Source organism: Rhinolophus hipposideros (assembly GCF_964194185.1).
Source record: "Rhinolophus hipposideros genome assembly, chromosome: 4".
Lineage (NCBI taxonomy): Eukaryota > Metazoa > Chordata > Mammalia > Chiroptera > Rhinolophidae > Rhinolophus > Rhinolophus hipposideros.
In genome coordinates, this window is record NC_138050.1 from 82,841,696 (window position 1) to 82,863,631 (window position 21,936).

A 21,936-nucleotide genomic window follows, 5' to 3' on the forward strand; every position below is an offset into this window, starting at 1 on the left:
ATACATTAAATTACATAGTTTTCATTTTCTGACGAAAAAGAAAGACAACTTCATCTACAGAGGCAAAATTTTTCCTGGAACTAGAGCAAGTAATAATTCATCACGAAAGTTTTTTTGTAAATGGGACTAAGGAGGAAGATCATAAGCTTTTATTTCAGATTAAAAAAAAAAAAAAAGTATTTACTTCTAGTTTTGACAGTAAGCATGTAATCATAGTTGAGTTACTTAATTCTTACCGGCATCAGTTTCATCTGTAAAAGTGGGGACATCGATATTTATCTCAGTGGACTTGTAGTAAAGACTAAATTATGTAATATAAATAGAAGTACTTAGTAGACTGCCTTAAATAGTTTCACAAAACAAAGAGAGATGACACCAGATCTTGTTTTGATCTTCCATAAAGGCAGAGGCCATGACATTAAAATGTATCTTAATGGAAGGAATTTAGTGAGGAGAGAGATTTTGCCTCCTCCCATTACTCTGCTTTATGAAGGTTTCACTGCATACAGGGATAGAACTTGGAAAATTTAAAATGGAGAGATGTAAACATGAGACTGCAATTCATGTAGGTATGAGATTGTAATTCAATTCATGATAACAGCTTTTATTATTTGTTGTACAGATCCTTTAACCTAATATATTTACCCATCTGAACTGAGCTTTCTAGTCTGAAAAGGGAACCTAAAAATGCTATTTTTCTCCATACCCACCCTCTCTTCACATTTTAATATTTTTTTATTATTAATACATTTTCTCTAATGAAAAGTTGAGAAACAAAATCACCTAATACACCATTTGTAATTCCAAATACACACAACTATTTTTTGAATATATAAATGCTAAGAATTTATAGAATAGAAGGCCAATAAGAATTTTATCTCTGCTAGAAATGTTTATATCACAATTGAACTCCTAACAGGAGAGGAATTACTTGTAAACTAATAATTCTTAGCTAACACTAATAAAGAAAATAAAAACCCTGTGTGGCCATGATCCAAATGTCCTAGAATTGTCAACCTAGAATTATCCCACCTGTTTCCTTTCTTCATTTACTACATACTTGATAACTATGCAAATGAGCTGGTGATCTCACTTCATATTACGTGACCACATACATGTCTTATCAGAACGAAGTGACACTGTTTAAAAGGTTATGAGCTGTCCAGCGCAAAAAGAAAATGAAAAAACTTTAAAATGTTCATTTGGTCTCTTTATGAATCAGTCATTTAAACTGAGAAAATTTAGCAGATTCAAACAATGAGTCATATTAGGTCTTTTTCCCAGAGCCCTGACTGGGTGAGGGAAAATCTCAGGTGCTCACCCTGCTTGGTGCACACCTCTGAGAGTGGACACCTACATTTGTGCCCTAGGTGCCTTGCTTGCCTCACGTTAGCTCAGCCCTGATTTTTACTTTCAAAAAATTATATTTATCAGAGTCATTCTTATCCAACTGTACTTACTGGCTATACTGAACCTTTGACCCCCAAGAGCTATAAAATGAGTAACATTAATCCTGCAGACTCTGTTTCATCAAGTAAATGTTCAAGTGAGTGCTCCAGCCCTTCCCTGAGTCACTGGCTTCTCTGTTTCCATAAAAGAAGTTTGCACTTGCTTTTGCATCTGCATATACTGTGCAAGTTGGTATTAAATTGTTTCTCAGAAAAGATTAAAAACTTGTAACAGACTTTTTGTTTTTAAACTTTGCTTTCTAAAGAATAAAAGGTTACTTTAGATGTTTGGCATTAAAAAAAGTTACAATGTTGGATTACTAAAATATAATTGCCAAAATGAAGAAGTATTAACAAATGCATGAATATTAACTGACAATTATTTAATCAGATGTGCGTCCATGTGAAATTCATTGATGCCACGCTAATAGTAGGCAATTTATATGAGTAATTTCATCCTGCTTGTATTTAATTTTCATGTTTAAATATTTTGTTCTAAACCTATTCAAATTTTAGACCACTGAATAAAACTTTTAGTTTTTATTGGGACTCATGAATAATATGATTCCAAGCATGATGTACAAAATATACAAATTAAAGTTGCTCATGTATTTTTCAGAGTCTAGCATAATCTTCTAAAATCAAGTAAGTTGCCATTCTGAAAATACTTGTTATGCAGCTTTACAGAAATAAAAATTGGTATGACCGAATGGACATCTGTATTTACTGTCTCTTAAGTATTCAATTTAAAGACATTTGTGAAAAATCCACATAGTGAATGGATCAGGCTTCCACAGTGAAGAAACAATTATTTGAAGGCAGAATCTTAGGACATAAGAGTCAGTAGATAAGGCTTGGAATGTTGGAATCAGAAAAACGAATAAATACCTTCAGAGAACCTTTTCCTAGTCTGTAACCTGTTGTTAGATCTACTTATCTACCTAAAAGTCATCTCTAAAATCTAGTCCAGGGATACCTTCTATCTCTTTCACCCATCATATAAAATACACCTTTAAGAGAACTTACTCCAAAGGTCATTTCGAAGAGACAATCCCCCAATCTCCCTGAAACCATTTCTAGGATATGCACCTTTGAACTGCTTCCAGTAATAGTTCCTAGTTGATCTCTCTAAATCATGTCCTTCCAATAATTTCTTACCAAATACCTGGTATATCTTTCCCAGATTGGAAAAATGTCTTCAGGATACTCGTAAACCAATGATCTGTTTTGAGCATTTGTGTCTCTGTTAGGATAACAAAATCGTAAAAACATGGCTAAGACAAGGCACTGATAGTTCAGTGGAAAAAATGTATTAGATTGAAAAGCTACGTTTCACGATATCAACTGCTAGTGGGGACGCTGAGCAATTAGAACTCTCATTGATTGCTGGTGGGAATGCAAAAGGTACAGTCACTTTGGAAAATAATTTGACAGTTTCTTTTAAATTAAACATACACTTTCCATATGACCCAGCAATCCTGCCCCTGGGTATTTATCAAGAGAAATAAAAACTTGTATTTACACAAAAACACATACAAAATTGTTTACAGCAGCTTTATTTATAAAGATGACCTCAAATGGAAATAACTCAAACGTCCATCAAGTGGTGAATGGATTAAAAAACTGTGGTACATTCATACAATGGAATATTACTCAGTAATAAACAGGAACACATGACTAATATTTGCAACAACATGGATGAATCTTTTTTATGGTACACGTGAAAATCCAGACTGAAAAGACTACTACTGATAATTTCATTCATATGACATTCTGGAAAAGAATAATGCCTTTTGCAGGAAAAGGCAAAGCAATAGGGATAGAAAGCAGAACAGTGGTTGCTAAGACTGCAGCTGGGGAAAAGGGCCACTACAAAGGGGACATGAAGGAACTTTCTGGGGTGATGGAACTATTTTACATATTGACTGTGGTGATAGTTACACAACTGTGTGAGTCAAAAATCATAGAACTGTATGCTAAAAGGGGTGAATTTTACTGTATGTACATTATACCTCAATAAATCTGACTGAAACAACTGGGATTCTCTTAGTTACTAACTGGCTTTGGGCAAGTCACCTAAATTTCATTTCTCCTTTTATAAAGTGTGGATTATATTAACTATAAAAGATTTTTGGTGAGGAACAAATGAAAAAAAAAACTTTAAAGTTCAACACAAATATTGTACACTAGGCATAATGGGCATAGAATTATGAATAAGGTAGAAATGCAGTAAAAAAATTTACAGTCTAGTGGGAGAAAGAGATAATGTAGAAATTCAATGACAGCGATATGAACAAGGCAATAAGGGTCTACAAGAAGTGGCATTCCAGAAATAAGAATTAACTATAAAATATAAAATATAAATTAATTCATAAGGAATAAAGTACCACAAGTTGAATATAAACAGGAGACGTCATTAACGAACATGGAAAACTAAGATCCAATAATCTTAATGTAAGACTTAAAAAAAGCCTAAAGTGGTAAAAATTAAGACAAAATGTAAAAAGTACCTCACGATGATTTAGAAGTTGTTCTAAATCTAATGCCATTTGATTCTTCATCTGTAGTAAAGCTGACTTTTCTTTATTTAAATTGCTGGGGGAAAAAACACCGAGTTTTAAAAAGTCATCATATTGTTTTAAATTTAATGAATAAATAAATAGTAAATAGCAAAAGGCTAAAGACAAATCTAACGTTTTGAATTAAAGATAAATTAAATTTATAGTGCATAAAGATATCAGACCAGCTACTGTAATGTTTTATTTAATCAATGGCCTAGTTTTTTTGTACCCACGCTTTTCTTTTAATAATCATTTGACAGTGCAACTGAGGTGCTTTCTTAGAATACTTTCCTGCCTAGTAAGGGATAAAATTAGTGTTAAATATGACTGCTTACTTCTGAAATGTAAAAAGATGAGGTGGGACTTATACAAAAGGTAAAAAGAAAGTATGTATTGTCATTGAGAAATAAAAACATACATTTTTTATACATATATACTTATACATAAAACTCTATGGACATTGGAAGTCAAATTAAAACATTTGCCCTTAAAATTGAAGTAGTACATAGTTTATAATTTACCACATACTAAATCACCAGGTATATAATTGAGTTAGATAAATGAATCAGATATTTGGTCTGTGGTAAACTTGAAAAAACAATTTTTAGTTCAAGCTTCTTAAATTCTTAGTTCCAGCTTCAATTTATAAGTCTGCATTGTGAATTTCCCTTTAAAGTGACCTATTTTTTGACAGGAAAGGGTAAGACGCTTAATTGTTAAGGACATTATATTTTAAAAGATAAATACTTGAGGCTTATATTGTCTGGAGTTTTATCATTCAACATATAAAAATCAGAACAATTAAATGACATATTCTTTGACTGAATCTACTCAGCCAGCACTACAAGAAATAAGAAAAGCAAAAATGAATTTAAGCAACATAATTCCTTCAATGTCAAAACGAAATCTGTGAAGGTAAAATGAATGAGAATTGTTCTGCTAAATAGGTAAGACGTTTTAAGGTGTAACTAAGAAAATGGAAAGCCACCAGTTTTTAAAATATCAGGCAAGAAACTTTTTTAAATTCAAGGTATAGTAGTAGGTATTCTGGAAGAACCGGTAATTCTTAAGGACTTAAGAGGAAAAAGCTCACATTCTCCTCCTTCCTAGTAATAGAGAATTTTCCCAAGGAAGCATCATAGTTTGTCCTCTGCGAAGAAAAACTACGTGCAATTCTGACTTGTTTTCAACTGTGCCACTGACTGAGCTGTGTGGTTTAAAGCACACCCCCTCCCCCACTGAACCTCAGTTTTCACATTTGTAAAAGTGGAAAATAATACTTGTGTATGTCAAAGGGATATGTGAATTATCTACTGAATAATTATGTAAAACATTAAACACATAAAACTCTACATAAATGCTATATAGTATTACTAGTTTAGATGAAAAACAGGCATCCTAGGAAAACAGTAATTAAACGCCAATAAAGGTAAGCAGCTGGGCAGAAAAACAGATTGACTTTTGGAGTGAGGCGTCAGAGATCCTACTGAGCCGCAGAATTGAAAACAGCTAAATGATATAAAGGAAACTGAGTGCCATGTTCTGCCAGACTCTCCCAAAGCATGGTAAAGATCAGATGTTTCTACCACTCTAGAATTCTATCTGTAGCTAGAATCACTTTGAAGATAAAAATCTTTTTCAGAATTAAAATAAACATTCAGGAAACAGAAATAGGAATTTTCAAAGAACAGGTATGTGTTAATGTTCATATACATGTACACACATACACACAGTACATGTGTACATACACTCACATACAGTACATAAACTCTCCATACACATACTGTCAAATACCAACAGGTCCAGTAAATAAAACATAACGTAATTAAAACATTTTGACTGGGTAATTCATTAAAAATGCTTTATATATAAAGTTTATTTTCCCCCATAATAAAGCAAATATTCCATATTTAAATAGCTAAAATAACCATATAACATGGAACAAAATGTTGGTGGATAAACTGGGTTACAGAGCAACTCAGTTCTGTCTGCAGAATGTTAGTTTTATCACAAACAGTAAGGACTCCACAGACAAAACCTGGGTATGTATTTCCCCAGTCTGCCTTCTCACTCCTAAACCACAAGGGAGACCACCTTCAACATGTAGGTCTCTAAAACTGAATATGGTGATTATTATACTCTGTTTTCTCCCAGTATGTATGTAATTACTTAATAGAAGTTCAGTCTCCATAAAACACATTTCATAACAGTGGAAACTAACCTTTAAAAATACAAAGCTTCTATGCATGACTCATAAAGGAGCTACAAAATAAATCTCCTTATAAGCACATCTATCGTGAATGGTATATAACACCTATAATTGTTCAATTCGCTGTTAATTATTACCCAGGAATTCATGTTTATGGCTCTATTTCACTGGCTATATGAAAACATATTCCTGATATCTTGTTCCTTCACTTCCTGGATCAATATACCCTGGCTTAGCCTTACAAAAGTACTTGATGATCTAGTCTTTTTCTTCTTAAACTATGAGTTAAGAATAAACAAAAACTGACAACAGGGAAAGACAATATATACTAATTATTGTTTCCACGCTTCCTTCCGCTCTGAACTACAAATTGAACTATAGAACGCAGGCTGTCTCTTGTGGCTTGGTGGAGGAGAAATAACAGTACCTCCTTTAGAATGTATTATTACTTTAATGATAGGGAAATTTAAAGTAGTTAATAGTGATATCTCAAATGTTAGTATTTAACATGTTGATAACAAGTTCATTTTATTGCAAATTTACTCTAATCTTTCTAGACATTGAATATATCACATAAATAGCTAAATTTGCAAGTTGTGGTGTGGTATAGTGGTATTATTTTGTTTTCTAAGAAAATGATACAATTATTCAGTTCTTTAAAGAGCCTTTATCATATAAGCTAGAGAAACATTTTAAAAAATAATTAACTAATGTAAATATTCTTTACTATTAAAATCAACACCTAGCAAAGAGGAATGGGAATTTTCAAGGAACATAATCACTTAGTAATCTTTTTGGGTGGGTCATCCAATGTTTAAATTTTGAAATAATGAAGGACAAAAGGAAGCGACGTAACATTTTCTGAGTTTCTCCCATGTGCCAGAAGCTTTATATGTTACTTCATTACTTTTTCACAACTATCCCTTGATCACATTAATATCTGTATTTTCCAAACACATTTACCCGGAGAAAGAAAACCAGGTTGGTGTGCAGTGAAAGCCCAGGAGGATAATTCCACTACATGTGGAATGTCATCAGCTCAGAGGAGGGGTGATGGTAGATAGAACTATGATCTCTCTTGCTGTATCTGACTTGTTGACTGGGCTGAGTTTTTTATGGTATCACATTATTTCACTCATGTCATCAGGGTACATCTACAGCATCTCAAAGGCCATAATTAAACTACTGAAAGCACTTTCATTTTTCATATTAGAAGGTAGTTACTTTAATCAAGAGCAAGCTTTCATATCCTGTGAAATAGTAGTTCAGAATGTACTAAAATATTATACAATAAATTTATGAAACACAGATAGCTTTAAAGGACTCAGATGTTTCGCACAAAATTTTTTTTGTAGGTAATTCCATAATTGGCATAGTTTTTATGATTACTGTTGCTGTTATTAGGGGAGTCTTAATTTTGGTCCAAATTCAACATATTTTGAGAAATGTTATGTCTCACTTTTAAGATAATTTCAACATAAACATTTGTTAAATGTAAGAAAAATACGAATAGTAAACATTTATAGAGCATTTATAATGTGTAGGCACAGTGGCATACATATTACAAAGATCTTATCATTTAATCTTCAGCAAAACCACTTAAATCAGGTGCTGTTAGTACCAATATCATTTCACAGATGAGAAAAGTAGCTGTAGTGTCCAATACCATAGCTACTAGCCACAAGAAGCAATTAAAATTAATTTAATTTAAATAACAAATTTACAACTTCAATACTCAACAGCGACATGTGGCTAGTGGCTATCACACAGGACAGTGCATTTTTGGAATACTGCTATCGTTGCCCAAAGTTCCGTCGTTGAACAACGGAGGTTTAGAGTTCAACTGATTTGCTCCAATCCAAAACGAAGTACTGATCTGGACTGGAGCCCCTGCAATTGATCTATAGAGCATGTATGCACTTCCTTTTAAAATTTGTTGTTTTTTACAAAGACTTTATTATGGAATACTTTGAAAGAGGAGAGAAAATATAACCCCCATGTATCCATCGCCCAGCCATAACAATTAACAACTCATGAATGCCCTACTTTTAAACCATTATTCTATACTATTACTATATATATTTTTTGCTTCTCTTCCTTAATTATAGCATTTAATGAAAAAATATCCCTCATTCAAAAAAGGACATAGGGAGGCAGTATAACATAATGTAAGAGTATAAACTTAGAAAGCAGACAGATCTGGGTTCAAATTTTGGCCCTACCAACAAAGCTGCGTGTTCTCAGATGAAAAGTTGCTTAATTTCTCTAAGGCTCAATTTGCTCGTCTTTATAATTTTCTCCTATCATTAGCTATTATTTTTCTCTATTTCAACATTTTCAGCTTTCCTTAATTCTTAGTAAGCTAAAAACTCAAATAAATTTATTTGCAGAAAACTGAGAAAGGGGTAATTTTTTCCACAGGCCTTTTATATACCCCCTCCAAGATCACAAAGGTTAAATGACTATACAAAATTTCAATTGTAGCAGAAATATATAATATAGGAAGAAAAAGTTTTATTTGGGGTTCTTTCCTCAATTTCCCTAAGATAACCAGGTACCTAATGAATGATAAAACAGAATCTGCTCCCAAAAGCTATTTATAGAATATTTATTTAATTAATTCATTGAATTAACTTATTAATGCTGGTTACATACATTCTAAATAAATTTTTAACTTTAAATATAATCTAGAAATAAATTGTTATTTATGTTGACATTTAAAGCATAAACATGATTTTAAATTATTTTATCAAATCATCAAAAAATTAATACCAGGAGTAAAGTTCTGGACCAATTATTTTGGTTGGGATAGAAATGAGAGAAAATAATTATTCTGATTCAACAAAAAAAACATTCATAGTTTGGAGTTAATAACCAACAGTTTTGTGTTTTTGGTTATATACCGTAGGAAACCTGGATTTAATAACTATCTTCTCCTTATTATTTTCCAATTTCTTAATTTAACAATTTCATTTCCCATTTAAATTCTTTGCTTCCATATTTATGAAATGGTAACAATCTAAGATTTATTCTAATAATCTTAAAATCTAATAACAAGTAAGCCAAGTAACCAACCAATCACAAGTTAAAACTTCTTTATGTATAGCATCACTCTTTTTCTGCAATTTAAAAAGATTAAAATAATCATATAGATGAACATGTAAAGAATTTGGATAATTATTAAGTGGAGCAAGTCTTTTGGATAAGGGGTCATGTAAGAAAACAACTTCAAGGAAGTGAAAGAAATTTGTTTACATTTAGGTAATTCATGGGTTACTTAAAGGTTTAGGGGAAGAAAAGCCTAAAAATTCCTTGGCAAAGTCAACACGAATCTAAATAAACATATACATATTATGTTTGAAAAGTAATTTTGACTCCACAAATGGCATCTGCTTATAGTTCTCCTCTCCATTTGGTTAGCCCCATATTTCTAGGGGAACAAAGACAGAATAACTGTCATGTGCTTTGTTAAAAGGTTAGCGTTATGTCCAGGATAACACTTCTGATCATAAGGTGGAATGTGAATACCTAATGTGATGTGACTTAGTTTCTCTAGTAGATATTCGGTACTACACTTAAGACCACCTTCATTATGTAATTTTTTTCTTAACAATTTACAACCCAAATTAATCCACAGCAGTATTACGTTTACTTCTTTATTATTCAAATAAAAGATTTGTAGATGGTTTACCTGACATCTTTCTCAAGTTGAGTAATCCACTCCTTTAGTGAATCAATCTTAGAATCTCTCTGACGCACTGATTCAATAAGGTATCTGTAAGGTTGTTCAGTTTGATTTAACAGAGAATTGGCCCTGTCAAGCTAAAGAAAAACAGATTGCATTAAAATTTAGAAATTTTTGCAAGAAACTAAAATTATTCAAAATGCTCTAGCATAGATACAGTACACCAACTCTCCCTTACATGAATTACTCTGAATAGTTTTTCCTGTGTAAACTGTAAGTTTTTAAAAAGTCAATATAGCTATTCTTAGTAACAATAATGATAATAATAAATACAATGTATACAGGAAAATTTTTTTAAAATAAACTATTGTTACCAATTTTGGGGGAGGGTTACCTAAATTTTCTTAAGTTTTGTTGGTCTGAGGAGCTATGTGACATAAAAAAAATGGATATTCAATGAATATCCATTGTTAGCTAAAAACGAACTTCTTTCATTTGAGCTTTATTTCTATTGAAAATAATTAATCGCAGAATTTAGTAATTTTTTTCATGTCTTCATATTTCCTTCCACCTCTATTTGCAAAATAGATAATTTATGTACCTAAATCACTATAATTGAAATTTAAAAAATTGTGGTTAAAGTAAAAATAACATTAAATGTATCATTTTAACCATTATACAATTCAGGGGTGCTAAGTGTATTCACAATATTGTGTAACCATTGCTGGTATCTATTTATAGAACATTTTCATCAGCCCCAACAGAAATTCTGTACTTATTAAGCTAAAACATTTCCCCCACACCTCAGCTCCAGGAAACATCTATTCTACTCTCTGTCTCTATGAATTTGCCTATTCTAGGTACTTCCTTATAAGTGAAGTCATAATTTGTATGTCATTTTATGTCTCTTTATTTCATTTAACGTAATGTTTTCAGGGTTCATCTACCTTATTATACCGTGTATCAGAACTTCACTCCTTCTTATGGCCAAATAATATTCCATTGCATGTTTATAGCCCATTTTGTTTTTTCATTCATCGTTGATGGGCATTTAGGTTGTTTCCACTTTTTGGCTATTATGTTTAATGCTATGAACACTGATGTGTAAATATCAGTTTGAGTCCCTATTTTCAATTTCTTTGCATATTTATCTAGGAGTGGAGTGGAATTGCTGGGTCATGTGGTAATTCTGTATTTAACTTTTTGAGGAATTGCCAATTGTTTTCCACAGCAGATGCATTACTGTAGATTCCTACCAGCAATACACTTGGTTCCAATTTCTCGACATCCTTGCCAGAAGTGCTTTTCATATACTTATTGGCCATTTGTATATCCTTTTTGGAGAAACGTCTAGTTAATATTTTTGCCCTTTTTAAAATTATTATTTTTTTGTTGTTAAGGGTAGGAGTTCCTTATATATCCTGGATATTAAATCCTTATTAGATGTGACTTACAAATATTCTCTCTTTCTGTGGTGTGTCTTTTCACTCTCTTGATAATATCTTTTGATCACAAAAGTTTTTAATGTCGATAAAGTTCAACATTTTTTTTCTTTTGTTGCCTGTACTTTTGGTGTCAATTTTAAGAAACCACTGTCAAATCCAAGGTCATGAAGATTCTCTCCTATGTTTTATTCTATAAATTGTGTATCTTTAGCTCTGAAATTTAGGTCTTTGGTCCATTTTGAGTTAATTTTTTTAAAACAGCATCAAGTGCAGTTCCAATTTCATGCTTTTACATGTAGACATGCAGTTTTACCAGTACCATTTAATGAAAAGACTGTCTTCTCTATTGAATGGTCTTGGCAACCTTGCTGAGAAACCATTGACCACATGTGGAGGTTTATTTGGGGCTCTCCATCCCATTCCATTAGTCTGTATGTTTGTCCTACGCCAGTACAACACTGTTTTGATCACTGCAGCTTTGTGGCAAGTTTTAAAATCTGGACATGTGAGTCCTCCAAATTTGTTTTTCCTTTTCAAGATTGTTTTGGTTGCTCAGGGTCCCTAGAAATTCCATATGAATTTTAGGATGGGGTTTTCAATTTCTGCAAAAAATGTCATTGGGATTTTGATAGGGATTGCACTGAATCTATAAATCATTTCGGGTAGTATTGTCCTTATCAATATTAAGTCTTCCATGAATATGGGATGTCTGTCCATTTATCAGGTCTTTTAAATGTTTGTAGTTTTTGCACAAGTTTTTCTCCTGTTTGAGTAAATATTCCTAAATGTTTTTATTCTTTTTGATGCTATTGTAAATGGAATTGTTTTCTTAATTTCCTTTTGGAATTGTTCATTTTTAGTACACTATGTACAATTCTATATTATGTGTTTTCACTTTACCTTATATCATAATCATTTTTCCAAGTTGTTGGAGTACCTTAATTTATATTTTTAATGGTTATAAAACTGTCTAGTAAGCTAATGTGCCATAATTTAATTACATTGATTATATAACAAGCATTTAGGATGTTATTAATTTTTGACTAGTATACATAATGCTACAAAACATTTTTGTATTGTAGATGTGGTTTTCCTTAAATTAATACTTTCTTTGTTAAATTTTCTTTCAGAACAGATATACTAGGTTAAGGGATAGTACTATTTGATGCTCTTGACCTATAGCCCAAAATTTCAAAAGATTTTTATCAAATTATATACCCAATTGTTTATGTGTTTGCTCTTTTTTCCTAACCATAGGAGAAATGTGTGTTAAGCATATGTAAAATGTATGTCACTATAGGACTAAACACACCACTGTCAGTATTAGCAGGTCCCTACTTTGCAATATAATGAGTTCTCAAAAAAGCTATTCTAATGTTGTGCAAAAACTGAACAACCACAACAAAACTGGTAGATATCCATTATAAAGATTAGGTGGTCTCACCCCAGTCAAAATGGCTATCATCAATAAATCAACAAACAACAAATGCTGGCGGGGATGTGGAGAAAAGGGAACGCTAGTGCACTGTTGGTGAGATTGCAGATTAGTGCAGCCACTATGGAAAACAGTATGGAGGTATCTCAGGAATCTGAAGATAGAACTATCCTATGATCCAGTAATTCCACTCCTAGGCATCTACCCGGAGAAATCCAAAACTCCAATTCAAAAATCTGTATGCACTCCTATGTTTATTGCAGCACTTTACACAATAGCCAAGATATGGAAACAACCGAAATGCCCATCGGTCGATGACTGGATTAAGAAGCTGTGGTACATTTATACAATGGAGTATTACGCAGCCATAAAGAAAAAAGAAATCTTATCATTTGCAACAACATGGATGGATCTAGAGAACATTATGTTAAGTGAAATAAGTCAGAAAGAGAAAGACAAGTACCATATGATCTCACTTATATGGGGAATCTAAAGAAAAGACTATGTGAATGAACTAATCAGAAACAGTTTTGGGGATACAAAAAACCGAGAGTTGTTAGATGGGCGGGGGGGAGGGGGTTGGGGATGGGGGGAAGGGTGAAGGGATTGGGGGGTGGCTGGTGACCACAGGATGGCCTCAGGGTTTTTTGAGAATTACTTTGGGGAACTTATTCAATAGTGTTTGGGGATTTTGTTGGGTGTCCGATGGACATGTGTCCTGTTTGGGAGACCACCTCAGGGATGCTGTGGATGCCTGGTCATGGCATTGTACACCAGAGGCTGGACATTAATGAATGCCAACTATAATTTTATGTGTATAATGTGATGGCTCGGTGTGAGGTCGGGGTGGTGGTGGATGGGGGGAGGGGGGTTCACGGTGTGAGGGATGTAAAAATAAAATAAAATAAAATAAAACTAAAAAAAAAAAAAAAAGATTAGGTGGTAAGGAAGGGAGCATTTTACTACACAGAAAAAAATACAAAATTCCTTAACTACTGTATGACTTTAAAATGTTCTTTGACAATAAAATTCTAGACTTTTATATTTATATAACCATTTCCCTCCCCTTTCCTTCATAAACCCTGACAAGCTCAATTGAGGCTAACGACTTGCTTTTTTTCTGGGACAAGAAATGATTTATACTTTTTTTCTCAAATTAACTATGTATACAAGTTCAACATTAAAAAAACTTAAGATCTAAACACATTAGTTATTTTAGCCCTGCAATTTTTTGGTTTTATGCTCACATTCAAAAAAAGAGTGACTAGCAGCCTAGGAGCTGAAGCTCCTAGGATGGGTAAAGAGGAAGGCACAGCAGATGCCAGAAAGAATTTGGGGAAGGGGGACAGAAATAGTAATTTTAAAAATGATCAGCCATGAGGTCCACGTGGATAAGGAGAAAAATGAAGCCAAGAGGTGGCTGACCAACTGTTGGAGAATATGTGCTTGCAGTTTGAGAACTACTTTGTAAAAGTTATTTAAATTATTCATCTGAATTATACTAGAACATTTTCTTTTGGTTATATTAAATATAGTCCAGGAAAAAGAAATTCCTCAAAGAAAAGGAAATGAATAGTGAAAGACGACTTTTTTTTTTTTTTTTTTTTTGGACACAATTCATTATAGTGAAAGCAGAGCCATAAAGAAAAAAATACCATGAATATTTTCTATAGTTTGGGTTTTAGTGTCTTTTTCCGTGCTCTGATAATCATTCTTTAAAATCTATTACAATGTCACTGGAATCTTATTACTCTACTAAGTTACTTTATGAACATTCAAATATGCAGCTGGACAAAAATAAAACTAAGTCCCACTTACCTGTATAACCAGTTTCACTAGTCAATTAAGTCAAACAATTGCCTTGACTTTGTTTTCACAGAACTGACCCTAACTGAATAAACTGAACTGACAAGTTGCTTTGTATTTCAAAGTGCAGAACAGTCAGAGAGAGAGAGACAGAGAAGAGACAGAGAGTGAGAGAGAGAGAGAGAGAGAGAGAGAGAGAGAGAGAGAAAATGAGTGTGGGGAGATAGGGGGGCGTGAGGGGGGCGTGGTGCGGGGGGACACGGGGAGGAGGTCCCAGATAGGGAAGGACTAGGGCATTTACAAATTGCAGTCAGCTGTGGTTTAGAATGAGTTCTGTTTAAAACTTATAAAATTGCCTAAAAAATACAACAGTAGTCATTAGTCTTAATTATTTTAGTTCAATTTTTTCATTACATGAATTACATATATTAGGTTTTAGTATTATAAACAAAATTAAGGGCCAAAAGTCGTACTTACAAAAGGTATCTTTAATATACAACCTATAAACTCCTCCTTCTGTGGATAATAAAAACTACTAAAGTGCCATCAGTTTTTAAGAATATGTTTCTTTATAAACTTGTTTGTAGTCTTCTAAATCTGCAAAATCTATTTTAATTCCTCAGGAAGAAAGTATATGTTTTTCAATAAAAAATGATAATGATTTCTACTTTTGAAATAAATATAATTTAACAGAGTTTAATTTTTCCGGAGTTTTAAAAAAGTCTTTCTGTAACTATAATTGGTATTCAAATATTTTCACAATCACTCACTCTGCCTATTAGTAATCTTTTCCTTATAGGAAAAGCTTTAGTAATTAGTGACTCAGGAATCATAAACGTAATACATGACTCAGAACTAAACCCATCACACAACATTTTATAGAATTATTAATCCCTTCTTTCTATAAACTGTACATATGATTCAGAGAAAAGCAATATCTGATTAAAATCTAATTATGCATTTTGATTCAACTACTACTAACTAATTTAACTTACTCTTGGATAATATAAATATAAAATATATTTCTCTTAAAATTTAAAAAACATGTAAAGGTGACTACATTTTATTGTTTTCCCTAAATGTAAATTTCTTTGCTTGTGGAGTTTATTTTAAAAGAAATGAAACTCTTGCCAGGAACAAAATGCATTCTGTTGAATGGAATTTAACATTGAGTTGCTTTCTGTGTACGGAATATATGTAAGCGAGATGCTAGTAGTGTTGGTAGTTTGTGCTGAAAAACCCACCTTTCCTTGCCTAATCTTTTTGATTGTGCTGTGAAATGTAAAACGCCTATCGGATGTCCAACGTGGGGCAACATTCTGTATCTACACTCTGTTCTCAATCTAATGCAGCAGTCCTCAAACCCAGCTAGTCATTGGGGAAATCACTGGGGAAAGTTAAAAAACAGTAATTTCTGGGCCCCGCCACCATCTTACTGAGTCAAAATTTCTTAAGGTTGAGCCTTAGATTCTGATGATCAGTCAAATTTGGAAAGCAGAGCTTTTGCGATCTTGGACTTGCTGCAGGCCATTCCAACTATTTCAGTAGGTTTAACAGTCCTGCCCATAAACCGTCTTATATCCTGAATTTACCACCCTCCCCATTAAAACTGGCTTCATCTCAGTGTCCCCATATGGTTAACAATATTATCATCTTTAACAGGGGTAATATTTAACTGATACAATTCAGCCAACTAGGGTGCCAGTGTTTGCACTGGAGCGGGATCCTGAGAAACTCTGTGGTGCCAGGTATTACTTCTTCGTAATGTGGAGAGGTTCAGGGGGTCTCAGCACAGGGACCAGGACAGATAGGATTGTGGGAGTAGAATGACCATCAGGGGCTTATGGCAGCGGCTACTTACCAATGTTTTTACAAATATTTTATTATTTTAATAATCAAAAGCAAGTTTATTACCAGCCCTGCTCTGGTCCTCAGATTCTCAAAGTATGTCCGGATAATAAGGCGATATTCATGAGAGTAGGATGATAAGATAGTTCAAAGTAATCAGCATGGAAGTGATGGCTGAAGTCACTGAAGTAGATAGATTTGTACAGAATTTTTTTTTTCCAAAGTGTGTGGCCCCGCATCACTTTTATTAGAGTCACAAGAAGTCTGGCTTGTTAAAAATGTAGATTCCTGGGGTTTATTCTAGACCTATCTTAATCACAACTTCTGTGGGCAGAAACCTACATTTTAAACAAGAATCTTAGGTAATTCCCATACTCACTAACATCTGAGAATCACTACTGAGGTGGAAAAACAGGGTAAAAGGAAGACGCTAGACAGACACCTACATTTCAGGGGTAGAAGATGAAGACAGCTAAGAAGACTAATACACCATCTGGTGTTTTAAAGCAAAGAAAGGACAGAATTTCTAGAATATCTATAATGTCATGCCGTAGACTGATCAGGGAACTAAGAAGAGAAGACTGGCAATTGGGTAAAAGGGATTTAAGGAAAATAAATTTAGGTGACCTAATTATAATAAGGAAAAGATTTAGATGATGGATTGCTGGTTTTGGGCAGTGGAAGTGCTCTGCAATGAAGATAAAGGGGAACACAGTAGATACAGAAAAATAAAAACACTGGGTAACAGGAATGAGGGCCTGGTTGATGTGCAATGACTTGAATTCGTAATGCTTCCAAGCAGCAGAAATAGCAGATTTCCCTAAGAATTTTTTAGCACATTACCACAAAACCCAAGATTTTTTTCTCCCTCTCTCCTTCCTTCCGTTAAATATTTATAAAGTAACTACCAGGTTGTAAGATACTATGCTAAAGGTAGGGATTGTCAAGAAAAGCCTGATGGATGACTCTGGCAACAAAGGAATCTAGAGTGAATGTGGTACTCAGATGGATGATAAGGTCCGAGACTGGGTAGGAAGAAAAGTGGAGCCAAGAGGGGCTTCACAGATTAGAGAAATACGGAGTTTATGAGTCTGGGACTTGTAATGAGCCCAATAAAGCACAGATTTAGTGGGAATAAAAGAACAGGGAGAGCTGGAAGGACAGGAGATTAGAATCAAAGGATGGAATTTTTGGGTTCAAATGTTTTAAATTTCTTTCCCCCTACAAGTTACACTTGAGAAATTCATTTTAATGTGATTCAATTATATAACAATACTGATGGGCAGGGGGTGGGATTTGCAGTGGGATTTATAATAGCTCTTAAAATGAAAAATTTATAGACCTTGATGAGTTATTAAGCATAACCAGTTAGGTAAAAAGTTTAAACGATGATCTTATTTGTCTGATGTGTAAACAGGATATCACTTATAAATAAGTCACTGTTTTTCTCTACTTTATTGGTGGTTGGCATTTGGCGCGCGCGCGCGCACACACACACACACACACACATGCACACTCAGATGACCTGGTATTTGAATGTATAAAAGCATGGCTTAAAGAACAAATTCCAGTATATTGTCCTAGATCCATATTACTGAATTTTTTGAAGAATGAACCGTAACAAAGACTTCCTGGTCTAAGCACTTGGCAATGTTAGACACAGAGCGGTTACTACAATGAAAGTGAATGTTTTGTCCATGTAACAAATCAGCCATTCATATGGTAGATAAATACATATTCATCATCATTAAAATAAAAATGTTAATTTCTACATAATTCTTATATCAGAACTTCAAAAAATAACAGAATAACAACCCTTAATAATTTATACATGTGAAAGGCCATTTCTGGTAGTGTTGTGATCATGTTACATCTTACCTGTGAATATCGTTTGTTCCAACAGCTTCTTTAAGTCTTCTTATTATGCATTCCAATGTAATTATTCATCAACACATAACATACGTGCATCCACAAGATATATAAGAACATTCATTTCACAAAGGGTGAAACATCAAATGAAATACACACCGAGAAAACTAAAATTCTCCCAAATTCTTTAACATTACAAAAAAGTAAGTTGTCACCTATGTCAAGAAGTTAATTTTTCTCTAGACAAAGTTCCTTGCTGGGGATATTTTCCTGCTACTGATAAAACCGGCTACAAGGACTGGCAAACTGCACAAATGACAAAAGGTGGCCGTAATTACCCAAACAAAAACTGAGTCACTGACATTTTCCTCCCTCCCCTTCCTTTCCTTTTCTCCTATGTCTTTTCTGTGGTTCTCTGATTGCATTCCCTTTCTCATCTTTGTTGTTTTTTGGAGACTTTTTTTTATTACTGCTGTTTTAGGTTCGCAGCAAAATTGAGTGGAAGTACAGAGTTCCCCTATATGGCCTGCTCCTCCCACCCCACAACCTCCCCAAGCACCACCATGTGCTACCACTGATGAGCCTACATGGACACATCATTATCACCACGTCCGTAGTTTACAGTAAGCTTCACTCGTGGTGTATGTTCTGTGGATTTTGACAAATGTATAATGCCGCATATCTACTGTTAAAGTATACAGAATATTTTCATTGCCCTAAAAATCCCCTGTGCTGTCTATTCATCACTCCCTCCCTCCTAACCCCTGGCAACCACTGATCTTTTTGTTAATGTCTCCATAGTTTCGCTTTTTCCAGAATGTCATGTATTTGGAATCATACAGTATTTAGCCTTCTCTGATAGTCTTTGTTTTTTAAAGCTATTTTTTCCCCTTACGCCTTGCTTTTCTGTGTTTCTCCTATTAAATGTTACAAAACATAATGTGTTTTAAAAATAAAAAGTAATCTACTTATTTGATCAGGAAATATTCCAATGAAACTTACTTTATTTGGAATTTAATATTTTACAAATGACGACGAGAGGGGTTAAACACAGAGGGATTAAATAATTTATCCAAGTTTATACAGCTAGTAATTGCCAAAAATGAGATTTTTACACAGGGAGTCTGGCTCCAGAATCATGTGCTTTATCAATATTTGTTATTGCCTCTCCGTAACAGAAAAGTAAGTAATATAAGACAAGTACAAAATGTGAAAAGATAAGAACTCCTGCCCCTTTCTACCCCAAAATAATGTGGACTAAAAGCATGCATGTGCATGCACACAAACAAACAGTAAAGAAATAGGACCAATTATCCACACAGGATAAAATAGGCTTCACAGCCATTTTTTCACACCACAGATCGCTAACTGCTTCTAATATCTGGGCGCCTACGTTCCTGTGGGAGGGATTCAGAGACTCCCAAGCCCTTTTCCTGTGGCTTTGGTCACTTTCAGAAGATATGTAAGAACCATGGCACTCATTTCATGCCATGTGCACGCCCATGTGGCCGGGGAACACAGGCAGAAATAATTAGTTGCTGTCCTCTTCCCTGATTTATTTTCCTTCATACAACTTTTCAAGTTCTAACTGAGTATATATTTTTACTTGAAAAAACTATTTCCCCCTAAATAGAATATTTGCTGAAAAACTGGATTTCATATCAGTACCACCTAACATTTAACAAAAGTCATTTACTTAAATACTTTATTTCTTATGCTGAGTTAAATGACATTGGAATGGACTGAAATATTTTACAATAAAATTACCTTTAAAAATTATTCTTATGTAAGTTCTTTCTGTGTTAAAGAGCCATAAAGAAACAAATTTATTTGGGAGAAAAGTAACATGGTTTGTACAATGGGAAATCTTGCTATTTATTGTATTTCTTCAAGAATTTGTCTATGTAACTTAATAATAAAAATGTTAGAACATGAATACGAGGCCTTTAAAACAATTCAATAAAGTCCAAAACAAGATTTATTTTTAAAAAGGAATCACCGTGTGTGACAACATGGGTGGATCTATGGGATATTAAGTGAAATAAGTCAGACAGAGAAAGACAAAGACCTTATGATCTCACTTATATGCCTATGTGGAATTTAAACAACAAAATAAACCAACAAACAAAATAAAAAGGAATCACCATGGAATCAGAGGGATGCCTTTTTGTGAAGATGAAGCCTAAACACTTCTATTGATAAAGAAGGAAAACAGTGGGGTTCTCTGAGTCTTAGTCATATATATGTATTATAAATAATTTGAAGGATCAAAGTTACAGACTACAATTATTCAAATTTGTAAATGGTACTAATTCCATCCAATGGGAGAAACCCAGTGAACTTGTTCAAGATTGTTCAAGGGGGCAGAAGAGGCGCAGGACAAATATGTAGGAAAACAGAACGATTGCTTCGGCAGCACACAGTATTAATTGAAAAGGACAGAGACTGGATTAGCATTGCCCCTGGAGATGGTGGACATATACACTGCATTAGATTTTTATTCTGCAGTCACACCAGATTTTTATTCTGCAGTCACACTATATTTCTCTAATGTGCTTTACTCATTCTTACTTTTTCACCTTTTCTCTCTCTCCTCAACCCCCAGCTGATTTCTCAGGAAAGCTTCCATAAGAAGAAAATGTATTACATATCTGTCCAGACGAGTGTTTGCACATTATGGGTTACAAGCAGTATGAAAAAGAAAAAAAGAAACAACTTAATAGCAACTAATAGAATGTACTACACGTGGTAAATATTCACTGTGTTATGAAAATCATCAGACATACACACACACACACAGGCAAATACACGCACGTATGTGTGTACTGGGTTCTATGTAGGATACACTTCTTACTACACAGGTCTTGGTCAAAAAAATATGAAAGCTATTTGTCCAGGTGGTAGCCATGCTTTTAATTATAAAGGACCAAATTTATATGCAAATCAGTCCAAATCCAAATCAGTTTCAGGTCAATTTTGTAGGTAGTTTTCCGAGGGCCTGATCACTTGGAGAAAATTTTAGATTTGAAGAGCACAGTTACCATATATTACGGGACTCAATGTGTTTAACTCTGCCAACAGCATCTCCATCAGGAACCTAAGAGTACGTAAACTGAGCAGACGTTGCATCTGAGTCATTTGTCTAATTCTTTGATTCTTCTCTGATAACTTGCCCATCTAACAGAAACCCACTCAGTCAGAGGAGCTTCTCCCAGGCCTCAGGAAGCCTGGTGAGATAGTAAACCCAGGATCTCCCACTTTGGAGGTTCCAGTTAGCCCAAGCGACACTCCTATGGTTTCAGATAGTAGTATGACTGGTATTAAGTAAACACTCAAAATTGCTAGCCATTATTATTATTTATTTGTATATATATTCATATAATTTTGATTTAAATAAAATATTTACTCAAAATTTGTAATAAACACTATGTTTTCATTGCTGTTAAATAATGTTATCTTCATTATCTTATTATATATTATTATTGCTTAACATTTTCCTATACACTGATTCAACAAATAGTAGAATTTTATCAGTAACTCTTGTTCTCTAACTTAAACATAACAATTCTGGTTAATTTGTAGTTTTTATTAGTTTTGAAATACACCTTTTTTTACACTTCTCCTAAAATG

The 21,936-nt window shown here is 33.6% G+C and overlaps 1 protein-coding gene across 4 annotated transcripts in view; it reads right to left on the reverse strand.

Moving 5' to 3' along the window:
- The window catches only part of PIBF1 (progesterone immunomodulatory binding factor 1), a 181,591-nt gene that overhangs the window by 30,843 nt on the left and 128,812 nt on the right, over nucleotides 1–21,936 (reverse strand). For 2 of the 4 annotated variants that reach the window (XM_081047027.1, XM_081047028.1), the window contains exons 15-16: nucleotides 9,910–10,040; nucleotides 3,959–4,043 (exon numbers count right to left, since the gene is read on the reverse strand). In XM_081047027.1, the coding sequence (XP_080903153.1) occupies nucleotides 3,959–4,043; nucleotides 9,910–10,040 (216 nt within the window). Of the gene's footprint in view, nucleotides 1–2,613; nucleotides 2,692–3,958; nucleotides 4,044–9,909; nucleotides 10,041–21,936 lie in introns of all 4 variants that reach the window. The other 2 variants (XM_081047029.1, XR_013993252.1) reach the window with 2 other exon arrangements.